Source organism: Trichoderma camerunense, assembly GCF_050948025.1.
Source record: "Trichoderma camerunense strain CBS 138272 chromosome Unknown V8C40scaffold_1, whole genome shotgun sequence".
Lineage (NCBI taxonomy): Eukaryota > Fungi > Ascomycota > Sordariomycetes > Hypocreales > Hypocreaceae > Trichoderma > Trichoderma camerunense.
In genome coordinates, this window is record NW_028145369.1 from 1,371,283 (window position 1) to 1,392,337 (window position 21,055).

General features: G+C 49.7%; 9 protein-coding genes across 9 annotated transcripts; 6 read left to right on the forward strand and 3 right to left on the reverse strand.

Annotated features, from left to right (window-relative positions):
• Window positions 1-1,366: 1,366 nt before the first annotated feature.
• On the forward strand, window positions 1,367-2,960 carry V8C40DRAFT_279276 (cytochrome P450; the record flags this gene model as incomplete). Its single annotated transcript, XM_083221200.1, has 2 exons — window positions 1,367-2,673; window positions 2,756-2,960. 2 exons carry the CDS (start codon window positions 1,367-1,369, stop codon window positions 2,919-2,921), a joined length of 1,473 nt encoding a protein of 490 aa, XP_083079047.1. The 3' UTR covers window positions 2,922-2,960.
• A 1,890-nt stretch (window positions 2,961-4,850) lies between these two features.
• Window positions 4,851-6,005, reverse strand: V8C40DRAFT_272073 (zinc-binding alcohol dehydrogenase family protein; the record flags this gene model as incomplete). The annotated part of the gene is made up of 1 exon (XM_083220316.1): window positions 4,851-6,005. The coding sequence occupies one exon, from the start codon at window positions 6,003-6,005 to the stop codon at window positions 4,851-4,853; it is 1,155 nt and encodes a 384-aa protein (XP_083079048.1).
• Window positions 6,006-6,654: 649 nt separating this feature from the next.
• V8C40DRAFT_229817 (putative estradiol 17 beta-dehydrogenase) lies at window positions 6,655-8,249 on the reverse strand. Its single transcript, XM_083212561.1, has 3 exons — window positions 7,668-8,249; window positions 7,098-7,599; window positions 6,655-7,034 (listed from the first exon to the last, which is right to left on the reverse strand). Exons 1-3 carry the CDS (start codon window positions 8,025-8,027, stop codon window positions 6,901-6,903), a joined length of 996 nt encoding a protein of 331 aa, XP_083079049.1. The 5' UTR covers window positions 8,028-8,249; the 3' UTR covers window positions 6,655-6,900.
• An 813-nt stretch (window positions 8,250-9,062) lies between these two features.
• On the forward strand, window positions 9,063-11,014 carry V8C40DRAFT_279280 (FAD-dependent oxidoreductase). The gene has a single exon (XM_083221201.1). It carries the CDS (start codon window positions 9,107-9,109, stop codon window positions 10,883-10,885), a length of 1,779 nt encoding a protein of 592 aa, XP_083079050.1. The 5' UTR covers window positions 9,063-9,106; the 3' UTR covers window positions 10,886-11,014.
• Window positions 11,015-12,107: 1,093 nt separating this feature from the next.
• Window positions 12,108-14,354, forward strand: V8C40DRAFT_272076 (putative enoyl-CoA hydratase/isomerase family protein; the record flags this gene model as incomplete). The annotated part of the gene is made up of 1 exon (XM_083220317.1): window positions 12,108-14,354. One exon carries the CDS (start codon window positions 12,108-12,110, stop codon window positions 14,352-14,354), a length of 2,247 nt encoding a protein of 748 aa, XP_083079051.1.
• Window positions 14,355-14,709: 355 nt separating this feature from the next.
• Window positions 14,710-15,397, reverse strand: V8C40DRAFT_260400 (LysM peptidoglycan-binding domain-containing protein; the record flags this gene model as incomplete). The annotated part of the gene is made up of 2 exons (XM_083219138.1): window positions 14,710-15,089; window positions 15,157-15,397. 2 exons carry the CDS (start codon window positions 15,395-15,397, stop codon window positions 14,710-14,712), a joined length of 621 nt encoding a protein of 206 aa, XP_083079052.1.
• Window positions 15,398-17,465: 2,068 nt separating this feature from the next.
• On the forward strand, window positions 17,466-19,438 carry V8C40DRAFT_229820 (uncharacterized protein). Its single transcript, XM_083212562.1, has 2 exons — window positions 17,466-18,290; window positions 18,338-19,438. Exons 1-2 carry the CDS (start codon window positions 17,510-17,512, stop codon window positions 19,009-19,011), a joined length of 1,455 nt encoding a protein of 484 aa, XP_083079053.1. The 5' UTR covers window positions 17,466-17,509; the 3' UTR covers window positions 19,012-19,438.
• A 539-nt stretch (window positions 19,439-19,977) lies between these two features.
• Window positions 19,978-20,542, forward strand: V8C40DRAFT_229823 (HAD family hydrolase). The gene is made up of 2 exons (XM_083212563.1): window positions 19,978-20,329; window positions 20,410-20,542. Exons 1-2 carry the CDS (start codon window positions 20,028-20,030, stop codon window positions 20,516-20,518), a joined length of 411 nt encoding a protein of 136 aa, XP_083079054.1. The 5' UTR covers window positions 19,978-20,027; the 3' UTR covers window positions 20,519-20,542.
• On the forward strand, window positions 20,509-21,032 carry V8C40DRAFT_229824 (uncharacterized protein). Its single transcript, XM_083212564.1, has one exon. It carries the CDS (start codon window positions 20,650-20,652, stop codon window positions 20,983-20,985), a length of 336 nt encoding a protein of 111 aa, XP_083079055.1. The 5' UTR covers window positions 20,509-20,649; the 3' UTR covers window positions 20,986-21,032.
• Window positions 21,033-21,055: the final 23 nt, after the last annotated feature.

Here is a 21,055-nt window from a genome sequence, read left to right on the forward strand (position 1 = left end):
AGATTCATCAGTAGCTTGATAGACTTAACCCCCAGAGACAACGCAGATAACCCTTGCCGAAGAATCATGCCGATATAGTAAACCTCCACAACAAGGCATTGCAACACTTGGTCAGAAACTTCATCATCGGCGGAATAGGCAGCCGTCTTAGACTTTAATTCCAGAAACAACGGAGATGCAGTCAGCCCGTACCGAAGATTAATCCCGATATAGCTAGCTACAGCGAGTAACAACATATACTACGCCCTAACGGTGTCTAAATTATGAGTTTATTAAAGGTCATCCCTAAATTGACAAGCGTACAGTCAAGTGTCTTTGATTATCAGTTGGTTTAGTCGTGTACGTACCTAAGTAGAGTTACTTGAATATATACCTAGCAATGAAGAGTATCAAGGTTCCCCTGAAACAAGAAAAGAAATGGCTATTCGTATTTTGTATTAGTGAATAAGAATATGTTTAGTTGTAATAATATTACGTAGTGTTTCCTGACGCTTTGAGTTTAGCTCGTTGTTCCCCTTGTCAAGTACATGAAACTTCCTCTTACAGTACGTTTCCAGAGGAAGAGATTTACTTTCTAATAATTCTTCTACAAGTAACAACTATCCGGAAGAATACTACCAAACTAACGATTTAAATCCTGGAAGGGTGTGCATCAGTAGCTTTATCAGTACATATGTAGCTTTATCAGCAGCTTTATCAGAGCTTTATCAGAGCTTCATCAGCATCTTCACACCTTCAGCAACACCTCCATCATCATCTTCATCAGCATCTTCATCGACATCGACATCAGCATCTTCATCGGCAGCCGATCTACCCGTTTTGTCGCTCAAGTCCCGACGTCTAGTGTAATGCAACCCCATTGAGAGTAGGTATGTCTCAGCGAGTCTGACATGCATCGTAGGCGTGCATATTGATAATGCCAGTGAAAAATAAGCGGAGATAGCTGGAGATAGTCCTTGCAACTTCGTCCCCAGTCCTTACAACTTCACCCCCGTAAAACAACACAGTCAGCCCCCGCCAATAAATCATCCGTGACATGGTATCCCCTCCCTCGCTGGAAGGCGTTAAGTTACATCGGGATTTTCAACAGATGCCGTTTTAGCCGTCTTGTCGTTGTACTCCCGCCCTTGCCGAACTCTATTACAACTCTGTCTAAGTGCAAGCGTCTTATGATAGAGAATCATTGCGTGATGTTTGGCCTGACCGAGGAGCTGCTAGAGCCACCGGAAGTTGATCTTGAACAGGGACCGAATGAAGGGCCTCAGCCCGTCGGGTGCTACTTATCGAGCACGGTGACCCTTCAGAACTTAGAGAACAAGCAGTCCGCCTGAAACTGCTTGTTTCCTCAGAGTCCTACCCAACAGTCATGCAGTACGCATCAATAGCAGCCGCCGTGGCTGCGGCGGTTGTAGCGTACTTGATTTCAACTTTCATTTACAACATTGCCTTTCATCCGCTCCGTTCATATCCCGGCCCGTTACTATGGCGTGCAACCGGGCTCTTCAAGTGCTACCACTTCCTCAAGGGTGATATGCCCTTTGTTGTGCGCGAGCTCCACGTGCGCTACGGATCCGTGGTACGCATAGCCCCTGGGGAGTTGGCCTTTTCCGATACACAGGCCTTCAAGGACATCTACGTCCACAAGATGGTCAAGTGGAAGGGCATGTATGGATTCAAGCCTGAACACGTCCAAGACCTCGCCAACGTCACAGACCCGGTCCATCATGCTTTTCTGCGCCGCCACATGGCCGCGGGCTTCAGTGAGACGGCCCTGCGCAACCAAGAGAGCATCCTCGTCCAGCATGTCGACTTGTTGATCAACCAGCTGCGTGAGCGCGGCGGCGGCGGCAAGGTGCCGCAAGATATGCGCGACTGGTTCATGTGGCTCACCTTTGACATCACGGGCATGCTCTCCTTCGGAGCCGAGTTCGGGGGGCTCCGCTACGCCAAATCGGCCGAGTGGGTGGCGACGCTAACTGACAATGTCCGGGTCTTGATGGCCATGAGTGCCCTGTTTGGTTACGTTGGTGCAACCACACGCAGCATCCTCACCTATATCTTCATGAGCGGATTGATTCCATCTGTTGCAGCCCACACACAAAGGACCAAGGACATGCTGCGTGAGCGGATGGACCGCAAGGGTGCCTACGACGACCGCGACTACATCATTGATGGCTTAATCAACATCAACGACCACAGGGTTGAGTCCAATGCCGTCATGCTGATCATGGCCGGCTCAGAGACGACGTCGACGGCCCTTACCGCCACGCTATTTGCGCTGCTTCAGGCACCGGAAAAGATGGCCCGCCTAACCAAGGAGGTCCGGTCCACGTTTAGCCGCGATGAAGACATCACCATGGCCTCCACCCTGGACAAGCTGCCGTATCTCATGGCCTGCATTAACGAGAGCCTGCGGTGGTATCCACCTTCCGTGTCCGGCCTGGCCCGCGTGGTGCCCAATGGCGGCGCAAAGATCTCTGGCCACTATGTTCCTGAAGGCACCATTGTCGCCGCCTGGACCTGGTCCGTGACACGAGATCCGCGGTATTTTGCTGACGCCTACGGGTTTCACCCTGAGCGGTGGCTACCAGGGGAGGACGAGCGCTTCGCCAACGATGAGCTAGATGCGTCGCCGCCCTTTAGCGTTGGGCCGAGGAGCTGCATGGGTAAAAAGTAAGTTGTCGATGCCTTATCTCCTGTCTGTCTGCACTGAAACCCTACCTGTCTGTTTGACTAACACGTGCCGTTGCAATAGCCTCGCCATGGCTGAAATGCGCCTTACACTGGCCCGTATGATTTACAACTTTGATGTCACATTGTCCACACCGTTTGACGGTGACTGGTTCAAGGGTCAAAAAGCATATCTCGTCTGGGACAAGCCGTCCGTATTAGTGAACTGCACCCCGGTTGGCGAGTCCTGATCTAGCTAGCCCAACCCCTGGCAGTTGAGTCGCCGTATAACGCGGATGCTGTTTTTTTGCCGCTCCGATGGCAGAGAAGTTGTAAGACAAATTAAGGTTACATAGTCTAGGGACTAAGGATCCTTCTCTTTTGTGCCCAATAGAGGGGGCTGCTCAATGTTAAGCGAAGGAAGGATTGTGCATGATGAAGAAATGGTCCGATACCTGTACAAAGTAACAAGGGTTAGAAGCGAAGGAAGAGGACAAAAAAAAATAGAATTTATTATACCTAAGCGATTCAAACACAGCCCAATCGTGTAATGTCCTCTCCTGAGACTAGCGATGCTGTCAAACAATCAAGCGATAATATGATCACATGAAGGAAGAAGAGTTCCACTATAGCTTGCCGCAAGAGTTGCGGCGTTGTTCATCTATGTTTCGGACTGACTGTTGCTCCCTAATTGGTGCGATTTCTGACGGGACTCCCTTTTATCATAAAATGATATAATGATATTTCAAGAGTTACCCCGAAGCACGGATATTGTGTACATGTACCCACTGGTAACTTTCAGGCCATAGGATTCTATACGCTAGACTTGAAGCATTTGCTACCTACATGTTCGTATTCCGTAGGAAGTTCAAGGAAACTGTAGGAAGGTAGAGGTAAACAGAGCCATAGACGACGACCTATTTGCAAAGCATCAGAGTATGCTACAACACAGCACCAGCTATCACTCTTGACTCTACCCTACTACTGTCAATTCTAACCAAAAAAAATATGATAAAATAAATAAAATACATTACAATACAATACAATAAAGCTATCTATTCCTTTATAGGGTAGGCAAATGCTAGGAGAAAATGAGGTTGTAGTCTCATGGTTGCCTATTGAAACAATGAGTTGCCTGCCTAATAGAAACAACGGGTCGCTTATCGAAACAACCAGTTGGCCAAAGGCACCCGAGCGTATAACGACCCAGTATTATGATGTAGGTCCGATATGCCTAAAAGGCACTTGCCAATTATCCAGCCTGTAAAATCAATGGGTTGAATCACGGCCGTAACGACGGCGGATCTAGGTAAATTTCTGCCTGATCAAACGCCGGCGGAGATTACGGATCTTCACCATCCGTTGGCTCCTGCAGTCAGCACGAAAGAATCCTCATTCATGCTGACGGCTGGTGGAGATGCCAACGGTTAGTGGCCGGTGGAGCCACCGGGTAGATCAACCTTGGCAGTGTCAAAGCGTATCCTTGCAATACTCCGTATAAACTCTTAGCTCAGCTCATCTAGCAAAGCTAACGCCTAGTGTCACAGGGGGGACCGCCGCGTAGATCAACCTTGGCACAGTATCCTTGACCTACCGTGCGGAGATTCTCAGTTGCAGGTGGAGCGTCCGGGGAGATAAACCTTGGCACAGTATCCGTGGTCTACTGCAAGGACACCTAACCCACAGGCATTTACTCATCCCTCAGTATGTAGGCTTGGTAGGATTGCGAAAAGACAAAGGGACCGGACCGCTAAAGGAATACGACAGCAACAGATCGATAAGCACTGCACCATATACAGTAGAGGCTTTGGAATAATTGTAACATATCACTAATTTAGGTATGTTGATCGTTTCCTAATTCTCTCTCATTTTATTCCCGTACGCCACTTGTCCCTGTAACTACCTTTTAAAGCAATCTGTAACCAATCAGGAAGCGCACATTGAATATGTGCATATGCACATCGGGAGAACACCACCGACGTTCTAAATGGGCTTATTGGGCCGGGTAAGTACGGATTGTGTGTATCTGTATGCTATCACTTCTTGATTCTCACTTTTTGCAAGATATCTTATCGTGACAGAATTGGAGAATCTCGTCATTTATTTGTTTCCATTTTGGAAATTAAAGTTTGGTATATTCCATGTCAGCAAAAGAAACTATTCCCGGCCGCTATCTACTACTAGAGGGCTGCTACCTGAATGGCCAGCTTCTCACCCCTCACACCACCCTTCTGCAGCGTCGCCAGGCCATTGATGATACCCTCCCATTCCCCCTTCACCTCGCGGACCGGATGGCTCTTCAGACGGTCCGTATCCACCAGGCCCTGAACCTCGGCCGTCCAGCGCTTGCACAGCTCAAACAAGACCTGGCTAGCGGTCCGCGAGTACGTGGGGTCGTTGACAATCATGTCTCGCCCGTGACCCTCAAAGGCCATGACCTCTTTGACGTGTACGGCGCGCCGGGTGCGCCACTCAGCAGGCAGGCCCTCGAGACAAGCGTAGCGGCCTCCCATGCGATGTAGAGCGGTGAAACACAATTTGGCCGATTCTCGCGTAGTGATGCAATCAATGGCGTGGCGGATCGGCTCCGTGATGCCAATATCGGCCAAAGCCTCTTTGATGTCTTGGTCACACGTGGGCGACGTGTAAGCCGCGGTTGCGTGGGCCCCGTACGTAGTTGCGAGCTCAGCCGACTGCTTCGATGCGATGGCGATGGGGGCGTATCCAGACAAGGTCAGCAATTGGCACGCCATGGTGCCCGTGGCCGTGGCGGCGCCGTAAACGATCACCGGAACTGGCTTGCCGTTCTTAGACTTGGCAGCGGGGGTGGACGGGTAGCCGGGCAGCCCCAGGGCGTCAGAGTCTGACATTGCCAGAGCCGCCGTCGTCCAACCAATTCCGCCCAGAACTGCCCCTTGGAGATCGCTCCACGTGTCCGGGACACGGACGAGGAGCCGGCTGTCGGCTACAATGTACTGGGCAAACGCCCCGCAGTCTGGCTCAGCACCACCTTGGGGAAGGCCGTAGGGGAAAAGCCCCCCGCACACGCGAGCGCCGACCTGCATGAGGCTATCCTTCTGGACCTCATCTCCAGCCTGGACAATGACGCCGCAGAAATCGCAGCCAACCCTGTTTCCGGGTGAGGGGAAGTGGGAGGGCATCTTGTGGTCGGTCGGGTTGAGTGCGACGGCGAGGACACGTACAAGGACGTCGTGAGGCGAAGTAAAGGCAGGGATCGGGACCGTATTGGAGATGGTCAAGTTCTGGCCCCCCTGGCCCCCATCCCCGGACTGAATAATGGCTGTCTGAAGTTTTGGTACCGCTTGGGCTGTCATGGTGAAGAAGGAAAGAGTGTGCGGATACTATGGGACATTAACACAATCGTCGTGCCGCGGACTAAATTTTTATATTACAGTCGGCCTGGAATCTAGTCATGTAAGACAGTCTCCCCCGCTGTGAGCATCGTCATGGCCTAACGATGAGTCCCACTTGTGTTTTATTTACAATGGCCCGCTTTTGATAGGCAATTTCTTAGCAATTAATAGAAAAATGAAACCTTAGACCTGCTTTAGTGTATCTAACTTGTATGGACTGTAAGTTTATATTTTAGGTAATACGGAATGATGTAAAACAGACTCCCTGTTGACGTGGATGGGAGTAACCTTTATCTTGCGTATTTTATCGCTATAACCAGGTTTTTGTCGTATATGTGACTCGTTATAACGAAAGATTACTATCATTAGACTGTTTTGGGGGCAAAAGAATACTTGATGAAGAAGGTGTAATTGTTTTTGTATAATCGTAATGCCGCCTGCTCCGTCCTTTGGGGGCTTACGTTTTGACATGGTTTACCATATGGAGCATTAAGGAGTAGTTACGGAGTAAACGAAAAAGGACGATTAATATGGAAGGTGGTTTGAATTACATTTTACTCCGTATACTTAGTTATAACACAAGCGTACTTCATTTTACACGTATTTTAGCCTACGGATGATGTACTCTCGTTTAAAGCCTTGAGGATCCAAAACGGCTGCCTCACCTCCGTTAATGAGCTACTAAGAATACTGGTATCATTTATACTGTTGCCTGAGGAGGAAAAAATCACGACATCTGGCATGAAAAGGCATAAACTATTCTGTAACCTGCTCAGCCCTGTCGTGGGCTGGCTATACGCTCAGGACACGTCACCGCTGTCCAATGATGCTGGCCCCTACCGTTGCCATCGCTCCATTAAACATACTCCTTGATCTGCTCCTCGCACCAATCCCAAAACTTGGCTGTGCCCCCGTTTCCGCCATCTTTCTCCAACAACGTGGCGTTTGTCAAGTCGGGCCGGAGAGGAAACATGCGTCCAAACGGAGCAACTGCGGGTCGAACAAGGTTAGCTGAGTCTCGGCCCCGGATTCTTCTAGAAGCTCCACACTCACCCCACTCCTTGGTCCAGTCCGCCTGGTCGGAAACGACGTCCGGTGAAAAGCCGGCGTAGAGAGCCGTGTAAGCGCCGTATACGGTCGGGTAACACACGATCTTGGCGACAATACGCAGCTGCAGGGCTTGGTCTCGTGGTAGGCCAGAGACGACGTTGCCGGGGTCGATGGGCACGCTGGCGACGCCTTGGGCCTTGTAGTGGCGGTTGTGCTCGATGCCCAAGGCCCAGGCACCCGTCTTGCTGAGGATGTAGCGCTGGGTTTCCTTTTCTGGCTTGTGGTAGTCGAGGTTGTCGAGGGAGACGCCCACGTCCTTGTGCGCGCCCATCTCCATGCCGAACGAGCTATACCAGACGATGCGCGTCAGGCCCTCGGTGGCGATGAGAGTCGGCGTGAGCATCTTGGTCAACAGGTGTGTGGCTACGCAGTTGACGCCCAAGCAGAGCTCGAAGCCCTGGGCTGTTCTGGGAATGGGTTTGCCGGCCTCACTCGGGCCAACCATCTGCCGAGTGTTAGGGGTCAGGACAATGAAAGAGGGAAGAATTGGGTACGGAGGGGTGGTAGACATACGACACCGGCATTGTTGAAGAGCACGTCTAGGCGCTGCTCTTGGGCGAGAAAAGCCTCAGCAGCGGCCTTGGTATTTGGCAGGTCAGCGAGGTCACAGGCGATGAAGACCAAGGCGCCCTTTGAGCTTGGATTGGCCTTCTCAATGTCCTGAATGGCCTCGCGGGCCTTGTCCTCTGAACGACATAGGATGTAGACCTTTGCGTTCTTAGCATGCAGAATGCGGGCAATGTCCTTTCCGATGCCACTGTTGGCACCTGTGACGACATAAACCTTGCCCGAGAGGTCGGCGGGCAGGCTTCCCTCTGTGAAGGTGGGCTTGGGGGGGAAGAAGTGCCCCAAGAAATGCGACAGCGACGGCATTGTTAGTTGTGCAGTGAGGTTCAATTAGCAATTAGCAGGTCTTGCCCCGGGCTTTCAAGTGCCTGACGGAGGAGGAACTCGGATGCTGAAGAACAACCTGAGTGAGTTGAATTAAATTGCTAGCGGCCGCTGTCAGAATTCTAGTGATAGAAGCTAGCTGTTTTAGCAAGAAGCCTGGATAGCTATTGCCGATTATCCAGCGGGCGGACTATTGTAAGCAGGCACGGTCCGACTAGTCTCCTGCCTCTTTATCAATGGAGGACCTTGTAGCAGGCACTAGTATCAGGTACTAGTACAACTAGTATAAGGGGCAGTTCTAAGCGGCACTCGATCAACCCGCTGTGTAGATTAAGTTAGGCCAGCCAATCAAGGGGGTTGCTTTAAACGAGGAGGGCGCTAAGACTAATACGCGTATGCATCGGATCAATGCTAGACGCCTGGGTACAACGTTGTAGAGAGACTTTTGCAAGACATGGACTGATTTCCTTGCGTCGATCATTTCCGGATTCCCCTGCTTTATGCAAACCGACTTGCTCATAATCTCACCGGCGTGCATAAGATAAGTATTAGCATGAATAAACACGGCAAATGTGCGCGCCACGTAAGCAATGAATGCATAACAGGGGTCTGCCGGGTTGAAAAACATCCGTCGTGCAAGTGGATCTAGACTCTGGCAATAGATGATTATGATTCTCGGCTCCTTCGTTTGAATTGATCTGCCTGCATTGGATTCTATTAGCTCTAGAACAGGGCGTTAACTGCATACACGAGCAAAGGGACAACTCTCTTCGCCGGCCGTCTGATGTGAGCCGGCAACTTTGCGCCGTAGTTTGCACACGTTGCTGTACACCCATGATGCTGCTAATCTACATGTTTCTTGTAGATGGGGCAGAGCTGACATGGCCAGCTTAGAATCTCACTTCTCGCCAGCCTCTTTTTCAGCTCAGGCGATCATGCCATCTGATGGCAAGGGGAAAAAGGAGCTGATGAAGAGATACATGCGTATATTATTACCCGGGCTTGTGCCACGTTGCCGTGGACTCAAGTAAAGCAGGGGAAAATCAAATTTGATCGCAAAGATGGCTTCCTTAGCACGAGCTCTCGCTGCCGTATCTCTCGCCGTATCAATTGGATCGGCCAACGCTTACACGGCGAGCAACTGCAAGAACCTGCCCGGTGACGCAGGCTGGCCCAGTCCTTCTGCCTGGTCCAAGCTAAATGCGACGCTCAAAGGCCAGCTAATCGCCACCGTGCCTCAAGCACATGTGTGCCACACACTACCCAGCAACAGCTTCAATGCAAATGCATGTGACGAGCTGCAGTCGACTTGGACCCAGGCAGAAACCTACGTTCCGAAGCCTGCCGAGATCCTCAATGCCTATTTCCAAAACCAGTCCTGCGACCCCTTCACTCCCATCAGCAGGTCCTGCGAGCTTGGAAACTATGCCTCCTACTCTATCAACGTGACGACTGCTCAGCACGTTGCTGCCGGCTTCGACTTTGCGCGCCAAAACAATGTCCGCCTGGTGGTCAAGACGACTGGCCATGACTTCATGGGCAAATCTACCGGCAAGGGCGCTCTCTCTCTGTGGATGGCCAACCTCAAGGAGAAGACCATCATCCCCTCGTACTCCAACCCCAACTCGACCTACAAGGGACCTGCCATCAAACTCGGTTCAGGCGTGATTGCCGGCGAGGCTGATGAGTTCGTCGGCGCAAATGGCTACCGTGTCGTCACGGGCGAGTGCGCCAGTACTGGCCCTGTTGGCGGATACACTCAGGGTGGCGGCCACTCGCTGCTCGGCGGTGCCTACGGCATGGCAGCCGACAACGTTCTCGAGTGGGAGGTCGTTACGCCTCAGGGTGATCATGTTATTGCCACTCCTTCGAGCTATTCCGACCTGTACTGGGCCATCAGCGGCGGCGGTGGCGGTACCTACGGTGTCGTCCTGAGCATGACAACCAAGATCTATCCCGACGGAAAAGTTGCGACTGGTTCTCTGTCGTTTACTTTGGCCGGATCTGGATCTGCTGGCAACGATGAGACAGCTTTCTGGCAGGGTGTCAACCTCTGGTTCCAGTCTGTTCCCGGATTCCTGGGCCTCAAACAAGGCACCGTTGGCTCAGAGAACGCGACGATGCTTAGCCAAATTACCAACAGCTCCTTTGCCCTCCTGGGCATCACTTTCCCCGACCAGACCGTTACGCAGCTCCAAAACACCTTGGAACCGTATCTTAACGGCCTCAAGGCCCTCAATATCAACTACACGTTTTCTGCGACACAACAGCCGTCGTACGTCCAGTCCTTCAACCAAACCAGAGGCTTGGGCCCTCTTCCATGGGGAGTCATCCCCACGACCGAGGTGTGGGCTAGCCGCCTCGTCCCTGTATCCTTCGTGGAGAACACCACGGCCGTCGCCAGTCTCGTGGACGTCTACCGTTCCGCCGTCCAGGACAACGCTTTCTCCGTCGGCTGCAACGTGCTGGGAGGTTTCAACGCGCCCGCTCACCCTGATAACTCCGTCTTCCCCGGCTGGCGTGACCTCGCCGTCATTTGCAACGTCTTGCACCAGTGGGACTTTACGGCGCCTCTCGACACGAACCTTAGCTTCAAGCGCCGACTCGTTTCGGAAGTCCAACCGGCCGTCGAGGCTGTCACTCCCGGCACCGGTGTCTACCTGAACGAGATGGATCCCTGGTACGAGGGCGACTTCAAGACCGAGATGTACGGTATCAACTACGATAAGCTGCTCAGTATCAAGCACAAGTACGACCCCGATTCTTTGCTGTGGGGTCTCTTTGCCGTTGGCGGTGATGAGTCTACCTTGGACGCAAATGGAAGACTCTGCCGAGTTTGAGCAATACATGTGGCCAAGGGGTAACATTTGCGAAAGGAACTGCTAATTGAGCATGGCATTTGTTTGGAGAAATCTCAAACAAAGAAATGCGCTCTTGGCTAGGCCATGACTTTTTCTCTCAATTGTCAAACTCTCCTGGGCTGCTCGGTGAGTTGGCTAGTAAGCGGTGTTACCGAGGCCTCTGCCCGTATATTATAGACCGATAGAAACACAACTTGTTTTTTGTAATAATTCGTATTTTATTATAAGATTTTAATTATGATATAATACTATTCAATGAATACTAATAAAAAATATTAAACGTCTATGAAGTCTTGTACTTTCAATCCAATGGGAAAAATACGATATGTTTGTCGTGATAATCTTTTGCTGTGTCCTTTTGGTTTACAGACGCGAGGACCAGCGGGCTGCTTGATTAACCCGCCGGGTATATCGGATGAACAAATTCCATGTGATATTTGATCTCGGGACGATACAACTAGGAGATCTCTACATGACATGCCATATCTCACAAGACAGCGTCTGGAAGGATCGTAACCCCTGACGCGCCCGTAATTTGAACAAAGAACAGTAAGTCTCTCACGTAAGAACTTGAGACGATTTCTAATCTCCTTAATCCATTGTGTAATAGTATGAGTGACCGCTGATTTAGACGGCTATAATAAAGATGCTTGCTCGATCGAGAGCTGCGGTCCTTCCGGTAGAGCTACCGTAAATACACCCCCCTCCACCTTCTCAGCAGCTAGGAGAAATGACTCGTCAACCGAATTGTAGCAGATAGAAAGACTTAAAATATTACTGTTGCGGCCTTTTCCTATCCAGGGAGTTATATCATCTGCATGAGCGTATTGCGGCGTAACTGCATGGGATATCATTTTCAAGCATCTGACCACGGTGCTAGGGCTCCCTGGATGAGATGCAGGGGTGGGGGCTATGTTGCATTGAGAAGTAGACCCTGATAAGAAAAAAAATGGAGGGGTCGAGATCTGAATTATCTGACACCGTGTTGGTGTTCTGGAGCGTTTAGTCGAGGTGTCTACTACCCGCATTAGTATATACATGCTGTACTATATACGGGCGAAACGTTTTAAGCAATACAACTGGGTAGTCCATATCACCCCATCAAGCTTTCTTTTCATTATCCGTGTGAGATCTATCACTTTGAGTCTCGTTTACATCACAATTGAGATCTAATATTGACTCATTGCTAGAAGCAAACAACATGGAGAAGTCTTTCCTGGTGCCGTGCCCTCCATTTGAGCTTAAACTGTCTCATTTGGATCGCACCTTTCCGCCAACTCACTCCAAGAGAATCTTATGCTTCTCACTCTCACCAGATGTAGACCGCCAGCGTGTAGTAGACTACCTCTACATCGCTTTTCACCACACCGTCCAGCGTGTTCCTTTTCTTGCTGGCTCAATAGTGCCATTCTCTGAAGAGGAAGGGGGACGTCCTTGGCTTCGCAATCTTATACCCCAAGGAAACGCGAGATTGGAAATCAAAGACCTATCGAGTGAGCTCAGCTTTGCTGAACTCGAAAAAGCAAATTTCTCTCAAGACCTTCTAGACACTGAGAAGCTCTGCCCCTTACCAGATGTTGCCTATGTCTCGGAAGAGCCAGTACCAGTCTGCGCGTTCCAGGCTAATTTCATTGAGAGCGGCTTGCTTCTTGTCGTATCAATCGTCCACATCGCCGCCGATGGTCGAGGAGTGACACAAGTGATCAATATTTTTGCCAACCAGCTCGTTAAGGCGCAGTCCGGCGAACTTGGTTTTCCTCTGAAACAAAGAGAGGACATTTACCAGTCTGATCGGACGGTTCTCGTTACAGGCAACGGAGCACAAGGTGCTATTGAGAACCACGCTGCTTGGACCTCAGAACCTATGAGCGCCCATCTCCAAATCAGAGATGTCGAGACCTCATGCCGGACATTCCGCATCAGCGCCAAAGCCCTGGTGGAGCTGAAACGTGTTGCTTCCGCACCGTCTCGTGGCCCCGATGCCTGGATATCAACAAATGATGCCATTACCGGGTTTATCTGGCGGAGTATCATGGTCGCCCGTCATCGTGCTGGTATTCTGGCCGATGGAGCAACTACACATCTTGCCCAGCCCATAGACTGTCGTACCCTTCTTCAGCTTCCTGACCCTTACTTCGGTAACGTCCTTTACGTGACCAAGACTTCGACGCCCCTGGCGGTGATAGCAGATGACCAGCGCGGTATCGCAGAGGCGTCCTTTATGGTGCGTGCTGAGATCAGTTCCATGACCGGGGAGAAATTCCGAGATCTTCTTGCATATGCGGAGCGGACTGAAAAGGAGTTTCACACGCGTGGCAATATTATCGAGGACTTGGCCGCAGGGGGACTCATGATAACCAGCCATTTTAAGTTTGGTCTACATGAGATGAACTTTGGTCCCATATTTGGTGACGGACATATGAAAGCTCTCCGTCTGCCAGCCACAGGAACTGTATGCGGCGTGATCATCGTCATGCCCCGACTGGATGATGGGAGCTGCGAATTCCTGATTACAGAGGAACCAAAAACCATCCGGTGTCTGTTGGAAGACGACGTCTTCACTCGGTTTACCAGAGAAGGGGATGCCACAATCCCAGCGCCCATCGCCCAGCCTAACAACACAAAAATACCCTCAACGTTGCGTGTAAATAACGTTGATGCGTCTCATGTAGGAACCATCCGAATCATCCAATTATGCCGTCCTGAAACTAAAAATGCCATCTCCAGGCAAATGTTGCAAGAGCTTAGCCAACAAATCGAAGAGATACACAGCGAAAAATCAGCGTCTGGAACCAGAGCCCTGATACTCGCCAGCGCAGTGGACAACGTCTTTTGCGCCGGAGCAGATCTGAAAGAGCGGAAGAAGATGAGCGTTTCTGAGACCCAGCAGTTCTTGGTCGCCCTGCGAGACATGTTCTCCCGACTCGCAGCGCTTCCAATCCCGACCATCGCCTGCGTGTCTGGTCTGGCTCTCGGTGGTGGCTTGGAGTTGGCGCTTTGCTGCCATCTACGAGTCTTCTCGTCCAATGCTCGCGTAGGCTTGCCCGAGACCCGGCTAGCCATTATCCCTGGAGCTGGTGGTACCTACCGACTGTCCAAGATTGTCGGTTCCTCCAATGCTTTGGACCTTGTCTTGACAGGGCGCCACTTGGAGGCTTCCGAAGCTGCTTCCATGGGCTTGTGCCACCGTCTCGTCACCGCAGACGCAGAGGGAGCAGGTCAGAGCGCTGAAAAGCAGCGGGCTCTGTCTATCGAGACCGGCATCGCCTTGGCTCAAGAGATATGCATGGGCGGACCTGTCGCTGTGCGAGCTGCTGTTAGTGCGCTTGCAGTTCCTGGAGAGGCGACGGAAAATGCGGCCTATGACTCTGTTCTCGAAACAAAAGATCGTATCGAGGCTCTACAGGCTTACAGCGAGAAGCGCAAGCCGATTTTCACTGGAGAGTAACTGCGGGTTATGCCAGCATGATAGAAGTAGCTGTGTGGTTTTTAGATTTAAACATCCTATAGATTATGAATTACTTAGATGTCTCTTCCAAATACCCTGATACAAAACAAGATGGGGCGATAATTTTATTGAAGCCAACTTGAATAGAAGAAGTAAAACTATACTTGCTGAGTAAACCCAGCATAAACATATATGCGCAATATCAGAACCAAGAGAGCGGACGGCGATTCGCCTTGCAGTGTAAATGAATGATGTCGCACCCAAAGTTGCATTCCCTTATTCTCATCAAACTGATTGTTGAAACAAATCCACCACGATATGTACCCTAGGTACTATAAAATCAAGCCAATCATGTTTATACGCGTACGCAAATGTCGTAGCCTTTCCACAAGTTCTTGCACTGAGGTCCTACAGGATTTAGCTGCTTAATAATATCGGACGTTGTGTGCTTTCTCTCAGCAATCGTATCGCAATCGTCGTCGGGTCGGACGCGGGCGTGCTGCTTGCAGTTCTCTGCAATTCCCGGCTGGGGGTTCATTGAAGAGGTGGGGACGCTGTTGCTCGTCGTGCTCGTTCCGGCCATCTTGGTCTCCAAGCTCGTCGCGGTCGTCTTGGTCGCAGTGGTCAACGTGGTCACCGTGGAGAGCGTAGTTTTCGCCGATGTGTCGATGGAAGAGCTGCTGGATACGGCCAATTTCACACAGTAGCGTTCACCGGCAATAAGGTTTTTACATTCTGTAGCATTGGTCAGTGGCTTTGTAATTCAATTTTCCCCCATCTTAACACATTGTATGGTACGTACCAGGATCGATCTGTGTATTCAAGGCCTTAAATTGATCCCGGTCGAGGCCGAAGTCTTTGAAGCTATCGCATGTTTGGCCGCTTACAGCTGTCTCGAACTGGGCACAATTGATGGCAGTACCCGTCTGTTGCGGCTGGTTTGAAGCCAATGATGACGTGACCGATGCGCGTGCGACGAGAGCCGAAGTCAGGTGTAGCTGAGCAAGGAGGAGGAGGCCGAACTTGAGCAATGTTGGAGCCATCATGGTTGAAGATACTTATTCGAAGATAGAGGAGTTATTCAGAGTAGGTAAGACGTGGTTAATGTGATATTGAAGGTGATTCTTGAGAAGAAGATGTAATGACTTGTCTCTTCGAATGAAAAGGGTATGATGGCCAACCCTTTTATATCCAGAGCGCTGCTGAACAGTCGTGGCACAGTTGGCATGTCACATGCCTGACAGCCAAGACGGCTACAAAGACTTTTGAAAGAGAGCGTCTGAGTTCAAGTCAGCATACATCGTTTACAAAAGAATATGAAACAGAGAACAAAACACGCGAGCACGGGAACAAGTCCCGTGTTCTCATGTTCTGTTCCGTTTCATATTCTTTTATTACACTTCTAGTTGCAAAGTGGCAGCTATACTGTCGTTCAGCTGCCTCTTTGTCCCCATCGCTCTTCTCTTTTGGCCCAGACTTCTGGCATGGCACTAGAAGCTGGATCCACACCAACCTACAGCGAACAATACCATGCAGTGATTTCTACAGTATGGAATATATGTTGTAGACATTAAGGACAGAGAAAGAAACCGGAGATGTGGTCGTTCAAGGCGATGTGCTGAGGTCTTGGTGAGCCATGAGCATGAAGAGTGAGATTCGCTACCAGCAACGCTCCTCTCTTCATATGGGCCACGAAATCCACTAAGAATAGCAAACCTACGCCGTATGTTGTATACTAATGGGAGGAGGGCCATTGGGCATCCAACTGTCTGAGGTCTAGAACAAAGGGAAGAGCGATGAACAACTGTCGGAAGTCGAGATCAAAGAGAGGGGCGATGAACAACTATCTGAGGTCTAGTTCAAGGAGGAGTGAAAAAGACAAAGGAAGAGGATATTGTATTCTTTCAAATTCCTTTGTAAATATTTGAAACATGGAAGCGCGCGGTATTTTGGCCAAGGCAAGAAATAATTGATTGCTATATTCGAAGAGACTACACCAAAACAGATCGAATCGTGCCATTTCTGTACGCCCAGCTAAAAAAGTGCAGGTCTTTAAGGGGAGATTAGTATTCAGTAATTATGGAAACGGAATTTTAATTGATAAGAATGAACGGCCCGTAGGAGTGTCTGCGGACGTTGAAGGCGTAGAAAAACCCACGACGAAAGTTGCTCTCGCCACCGGCGCCTCATCCTTCAAAGCCCATAACGGCTTATTTTGTACAAGAATTTGGGCAGATATCAGTGTGCCGAAGCTGGGTTAATGAACAAATCTAACTTCAATTCGCATTGGTCAAGAGTCATATTCGGGGCAATCCTACATATCGTCAAGAGTCTACTGCTCGAACTGATGTAAGTGACCGGGAAATTTATGCAGAGATGAATTCAGATAAATCGTCATATGAGTCGAATGTTGAGTGTCACCGAATGAGCACGCATACAGTGTCGTTTTCCGTGGTTTAAAAAGCCTAACTTGCCAAAATGACGAGTCGCCGGAACACCTATGATGTCTTTATGGATGAACAAGAGACGGGCGCTTGGCATCCACGAACTAGTCCTGTTGTCTACTGATCTGGTCCATGTATGTATATCTGTATGTTCATTATACATGTGAACGTGCCAAACCGTACCAGGTAGTATTAGCACCATAATTCACTTATTAGGTGTGTAAATGCGTCTTAAGAATAACATTAATAAGGTTTAACCCTAGTGTACTAAAGTTAATTTATACTTAGCTTCCTCAGCTCCCTCATCCTAGCTAAGCTTTTGCGGGAGAAACTCAAAAAATTTCCCTTGATAAAGTTTTGTCTCAATTATGCGTCACTTTACGGCTGCATCTTCGCGGCTGTAGCCTTCAAAGCTGCACATATTTGACTCAACAGATGCCTAATCATATCGAAATTATACTTCTAAAGTAGCAACTTAGACTGAGCCAAACGCACTATATAATAAGGGTTTGGAGGGAGGCAAAAATCGCAAGTATCAGCACCTTGTAACCTTGATCGCATGAATATTTCCCCGGTTTTCTCCGACAAAGGCACAATGCGCACAAATTCAACTATAAGAAGCCACCTACCCTCCACAGTCAGGAATCCTCATGGATAAATCAACTTACTGAGTAAGCCATCCCAGGCGTTTCACACACTACTTACGTCAAGATGATTTGGTCTCAGTTCCCTCCCGAAATCAAATGCATGATTCTTGAAGCCCTAACAGATGACAAGAACCGCAGAGTATCCAATGCTGCTGTCGTGTCGCGGGAGTGGCAGGCTTTTATCGAGCCACGCAACTTTGCATATATACGAGTCACGTCCCAGCGCATCGCCCAACTCAATGCCATGACGCAGCGCAACCGGGATCATGTGCGTTATATATGGTTCTGTATAGAGCTTGAGCGATACGACTGCCGCAAGTGCAATTCTTTTGACTCTAGAGGCTTTCAGACAAGCAAAAGCGAGAACAAGCTCATCTTGGAATTATTCCAGTCGCTGTTCACAGCTTTGGCCACGTGGGAGCCAAATGGGAGCCTGACCCTCGACATTAGCCTGTATTCGAAGAGCGATAATGAGCACGCATTCAAGTACCTAACCTTTATTCCAGACGCTATGGGACACCAGGTCGGGCCGATATCAATCGCCAGAAGCGAGGAGCCCGACCAGCACCGCTGGGAAACGACTGCCTTGGGGTCTATCCCACCAAAAGGAAGTCTCGATCGTCTCTTTGGACATGTCTTTCTCCCCATCAAGGATGAACGAAAGTGTTGGGCGCAGACACCAAAGGTTCCGGCCGTGACACGCCTTGAAATGAGGCTACAGACTTATCGCCGATGGGAGACGTTTACGGTCTCCCAGATTCTTTCCCACCTTCCTAACCTACGTGAGTTCCACTATGAGATATGGATGCAGTGGTTTCCCGAGATGCACGAGACCTGGAATGGATGTGAGTAATTCATCACTGAATTTTTCCAGCTACTAACATTTTCACAGCGTTGCTTGCACTTCTTTCGGCTACCGAAGGGCTGAGCAAGTTAACAATCTTTGAAAACTCCAACCAACAATACCCACTCTATTTTCTAAAACAAAACTCGCCGGCCCATGCTCCCACTATTCATCTCAGTCGGAAGCTTGCCCGAGTGAATCTCGGCGTAGAAGTTCTCTCAGCGTCATACATGGTAGATGCTACAGAGTTTTTCTCTGAGTGTTCAACTTGGCCAAACCTAAGCCATCTTACCCTTACTTCACAGCTTCTAGCGCCCACAACATGTCCTACAAAGATTATGGACCTCTTTCAAGCAGCAGCATCTGCAGCTTGTCACATGCCCAAGCTCAAGATGATGGAGATATGGTATGGACGAGAGGGGCTGGCAGCTTTATTCAAGTATGAGTTTATCACTGGTCATTTGCGGCAGTCTGTTGTTACTTGGCGAGCAACATGGGATATGAGTATACAACCTCGAGTGATTGGGGCGTGGGAGGGAGTGGTATGTAGCCGCGGTGGATATCCTAGCGGCGTCGATGTGGTATATGAGACGGTCAACGAGCATATCACATCACATGTTGATGCGATTATTAGCCTGGGACTATCAGAGACAGTGCTCCGGCCAATCTCTTTGCAGCAGATTAAGAGAGAGCAGAGTTTTGTTGAATCTTTGACAGTCTAGGCCGATATAATTATACACGAGAACAATCGATGAGAGCACAGCAAGCACCTGAAAGATCCGTTTAAAGTGAAGTGATGGATTAAGAATCTCCGACCTGAGAGAATACTAATCATCAGCAAAGGAAGCCACAAATGCTGTAATATTAATGGATCTGAACTACTAAAATCCCTTCACAGAGCGAAAGACAGGTTTCTGCGATTCACGAGAGGCGTCTCGAGACTTAGGATGGGCACCAAGCAGAACAAAGCTGGAAAGACATGCCTAAGGTGCTTGGACCCAAATAACGAAGACTTCGGAGATGGCAAAAATTGTCGGGCCGTAGATGGCATTGCAGTAGGGGCTAGATATATTGAGCACGTAATGAAGAAGCTTGGCGAGTATCCCTCCAAGACCTTGTAGCTTATCAGAATTCTTGTGCTTTGGTGGCCGCAATCTGAGTTTGTCAAAGGACTAAAATTGGCTTTCCATCATGTTTCAAAGCTTCCTCGGGATGGAATACTTGTAGATAATTAAATCGCTACTTGAGCTTAGACCAGCGGGTACGAAATATGTGGCTACTCCGATACAAGGCTTGAAACCAGGTATCGATTGTTACGGGGTTCAACAGAAGCTTTGTGCATTTGGCGATAGCTTCTTAGACAATCACCCTTGGTTTATTTTACCTGTCCCATCCGCAATCCCTCTCCGCTGTTTCACACTCAGCGCGCAACGAAAACTCGCGATGGAGCTAACACGGATGAATGTTGTCATTTTTGATCTGGACGGTACGCTGTTTGACCACTATCATTCGCTGCGCCTTGCGATAGCCGCGATATAGAGGAATTATACTACACTCACGGAGAAGAATGTTGATGAATTGATAGACAAGTATAACCTTGCTCTTCAACGAGCCTATGATGCTTACCTAGACAAGGTGATTACATACGAAGAGGCCGACGTCCGGAAGATTCATCTATTTTTTTTCATCGCTTAGCTTGCCAGAACCCAGCCTTGACGGGGTCCAGAAGTTCCGTGACATGTACAAGGCAGTTTATAGAAAGAATCGGAGGGCAACGCCAGGAAGCATCGAGGCTCTGGCCCGGCTGCGTGAATATGGATACCGCATTGCCATCATCACTAATGGGCAGATCGAAGGCCAGACAGCCAAAGTCAAAGCCATCGGCATGCAGCATCTGATCGATCGCATTATCACTTCCGAGGAAGCTAGATATCGAAAACCTGATCGCCGTATCTTCCAATACGCCATCGAAAAGCTCGACGCTTCTCTCGACACAGCATGTATGATTGGTGACTCTGTCGATTCGGATATCAAGGGTGCCTTGGATGCGCAGTTAGTCGCTTTGATGTACTCCCCCACAGCCCAGGACTCCCAAAAGCTCCTGTTTGGGCAACAAATACCAATCATACGACACATGGCTCAACTCCCAGGCTATTTGAGCATCGGCGACCATTGAGTTCAGCCGCATTTTGTCTCCACTCCGGGCCGGCTGACGATGGAGAGTATTGACATTGGCTTGGTTTGGGAACTACGACACTGCCTGCAGGCATCTAAAGAGGGATTGCAGTTTCTTGCTGAAAGAATGGGCATGGCTTTTAATTGCGCTGCTAAAAAGCGCCACATGTCGGCCACGTCTCATAATGATTACGAAAATGGTAGGCCCTATTGACGAAGAAATAATCCTGATTTCACTCTCGGGCCGAGATTTGGGTGAAGGATCACCGACAAGCCCGACTGCCACGCCACCAATAAAGACCCAAGCGTGCGCACAGAGTACGAGCGGTTCACTCTGGATACTCTCAGAAAACGAGGCAGTATTCCGTGAAATTGCGTCTCACCTACAGGGGCGGTGCAACCATCTCATGAGAGATTATCCAAGAGCCACACTCCGGCATCTTCGTTCCGCCTTGGTGACGTTGGCTGAGCAAGCCGGTATCAGACAGAATACTGTTGTTACTGGAGAACAGATTGGCTAATGACTCGGGAACAAGGGCTAAGAACAGGCAGTGACATTAGATAGCCAGCTAAGATTCCAAAAATACTCAA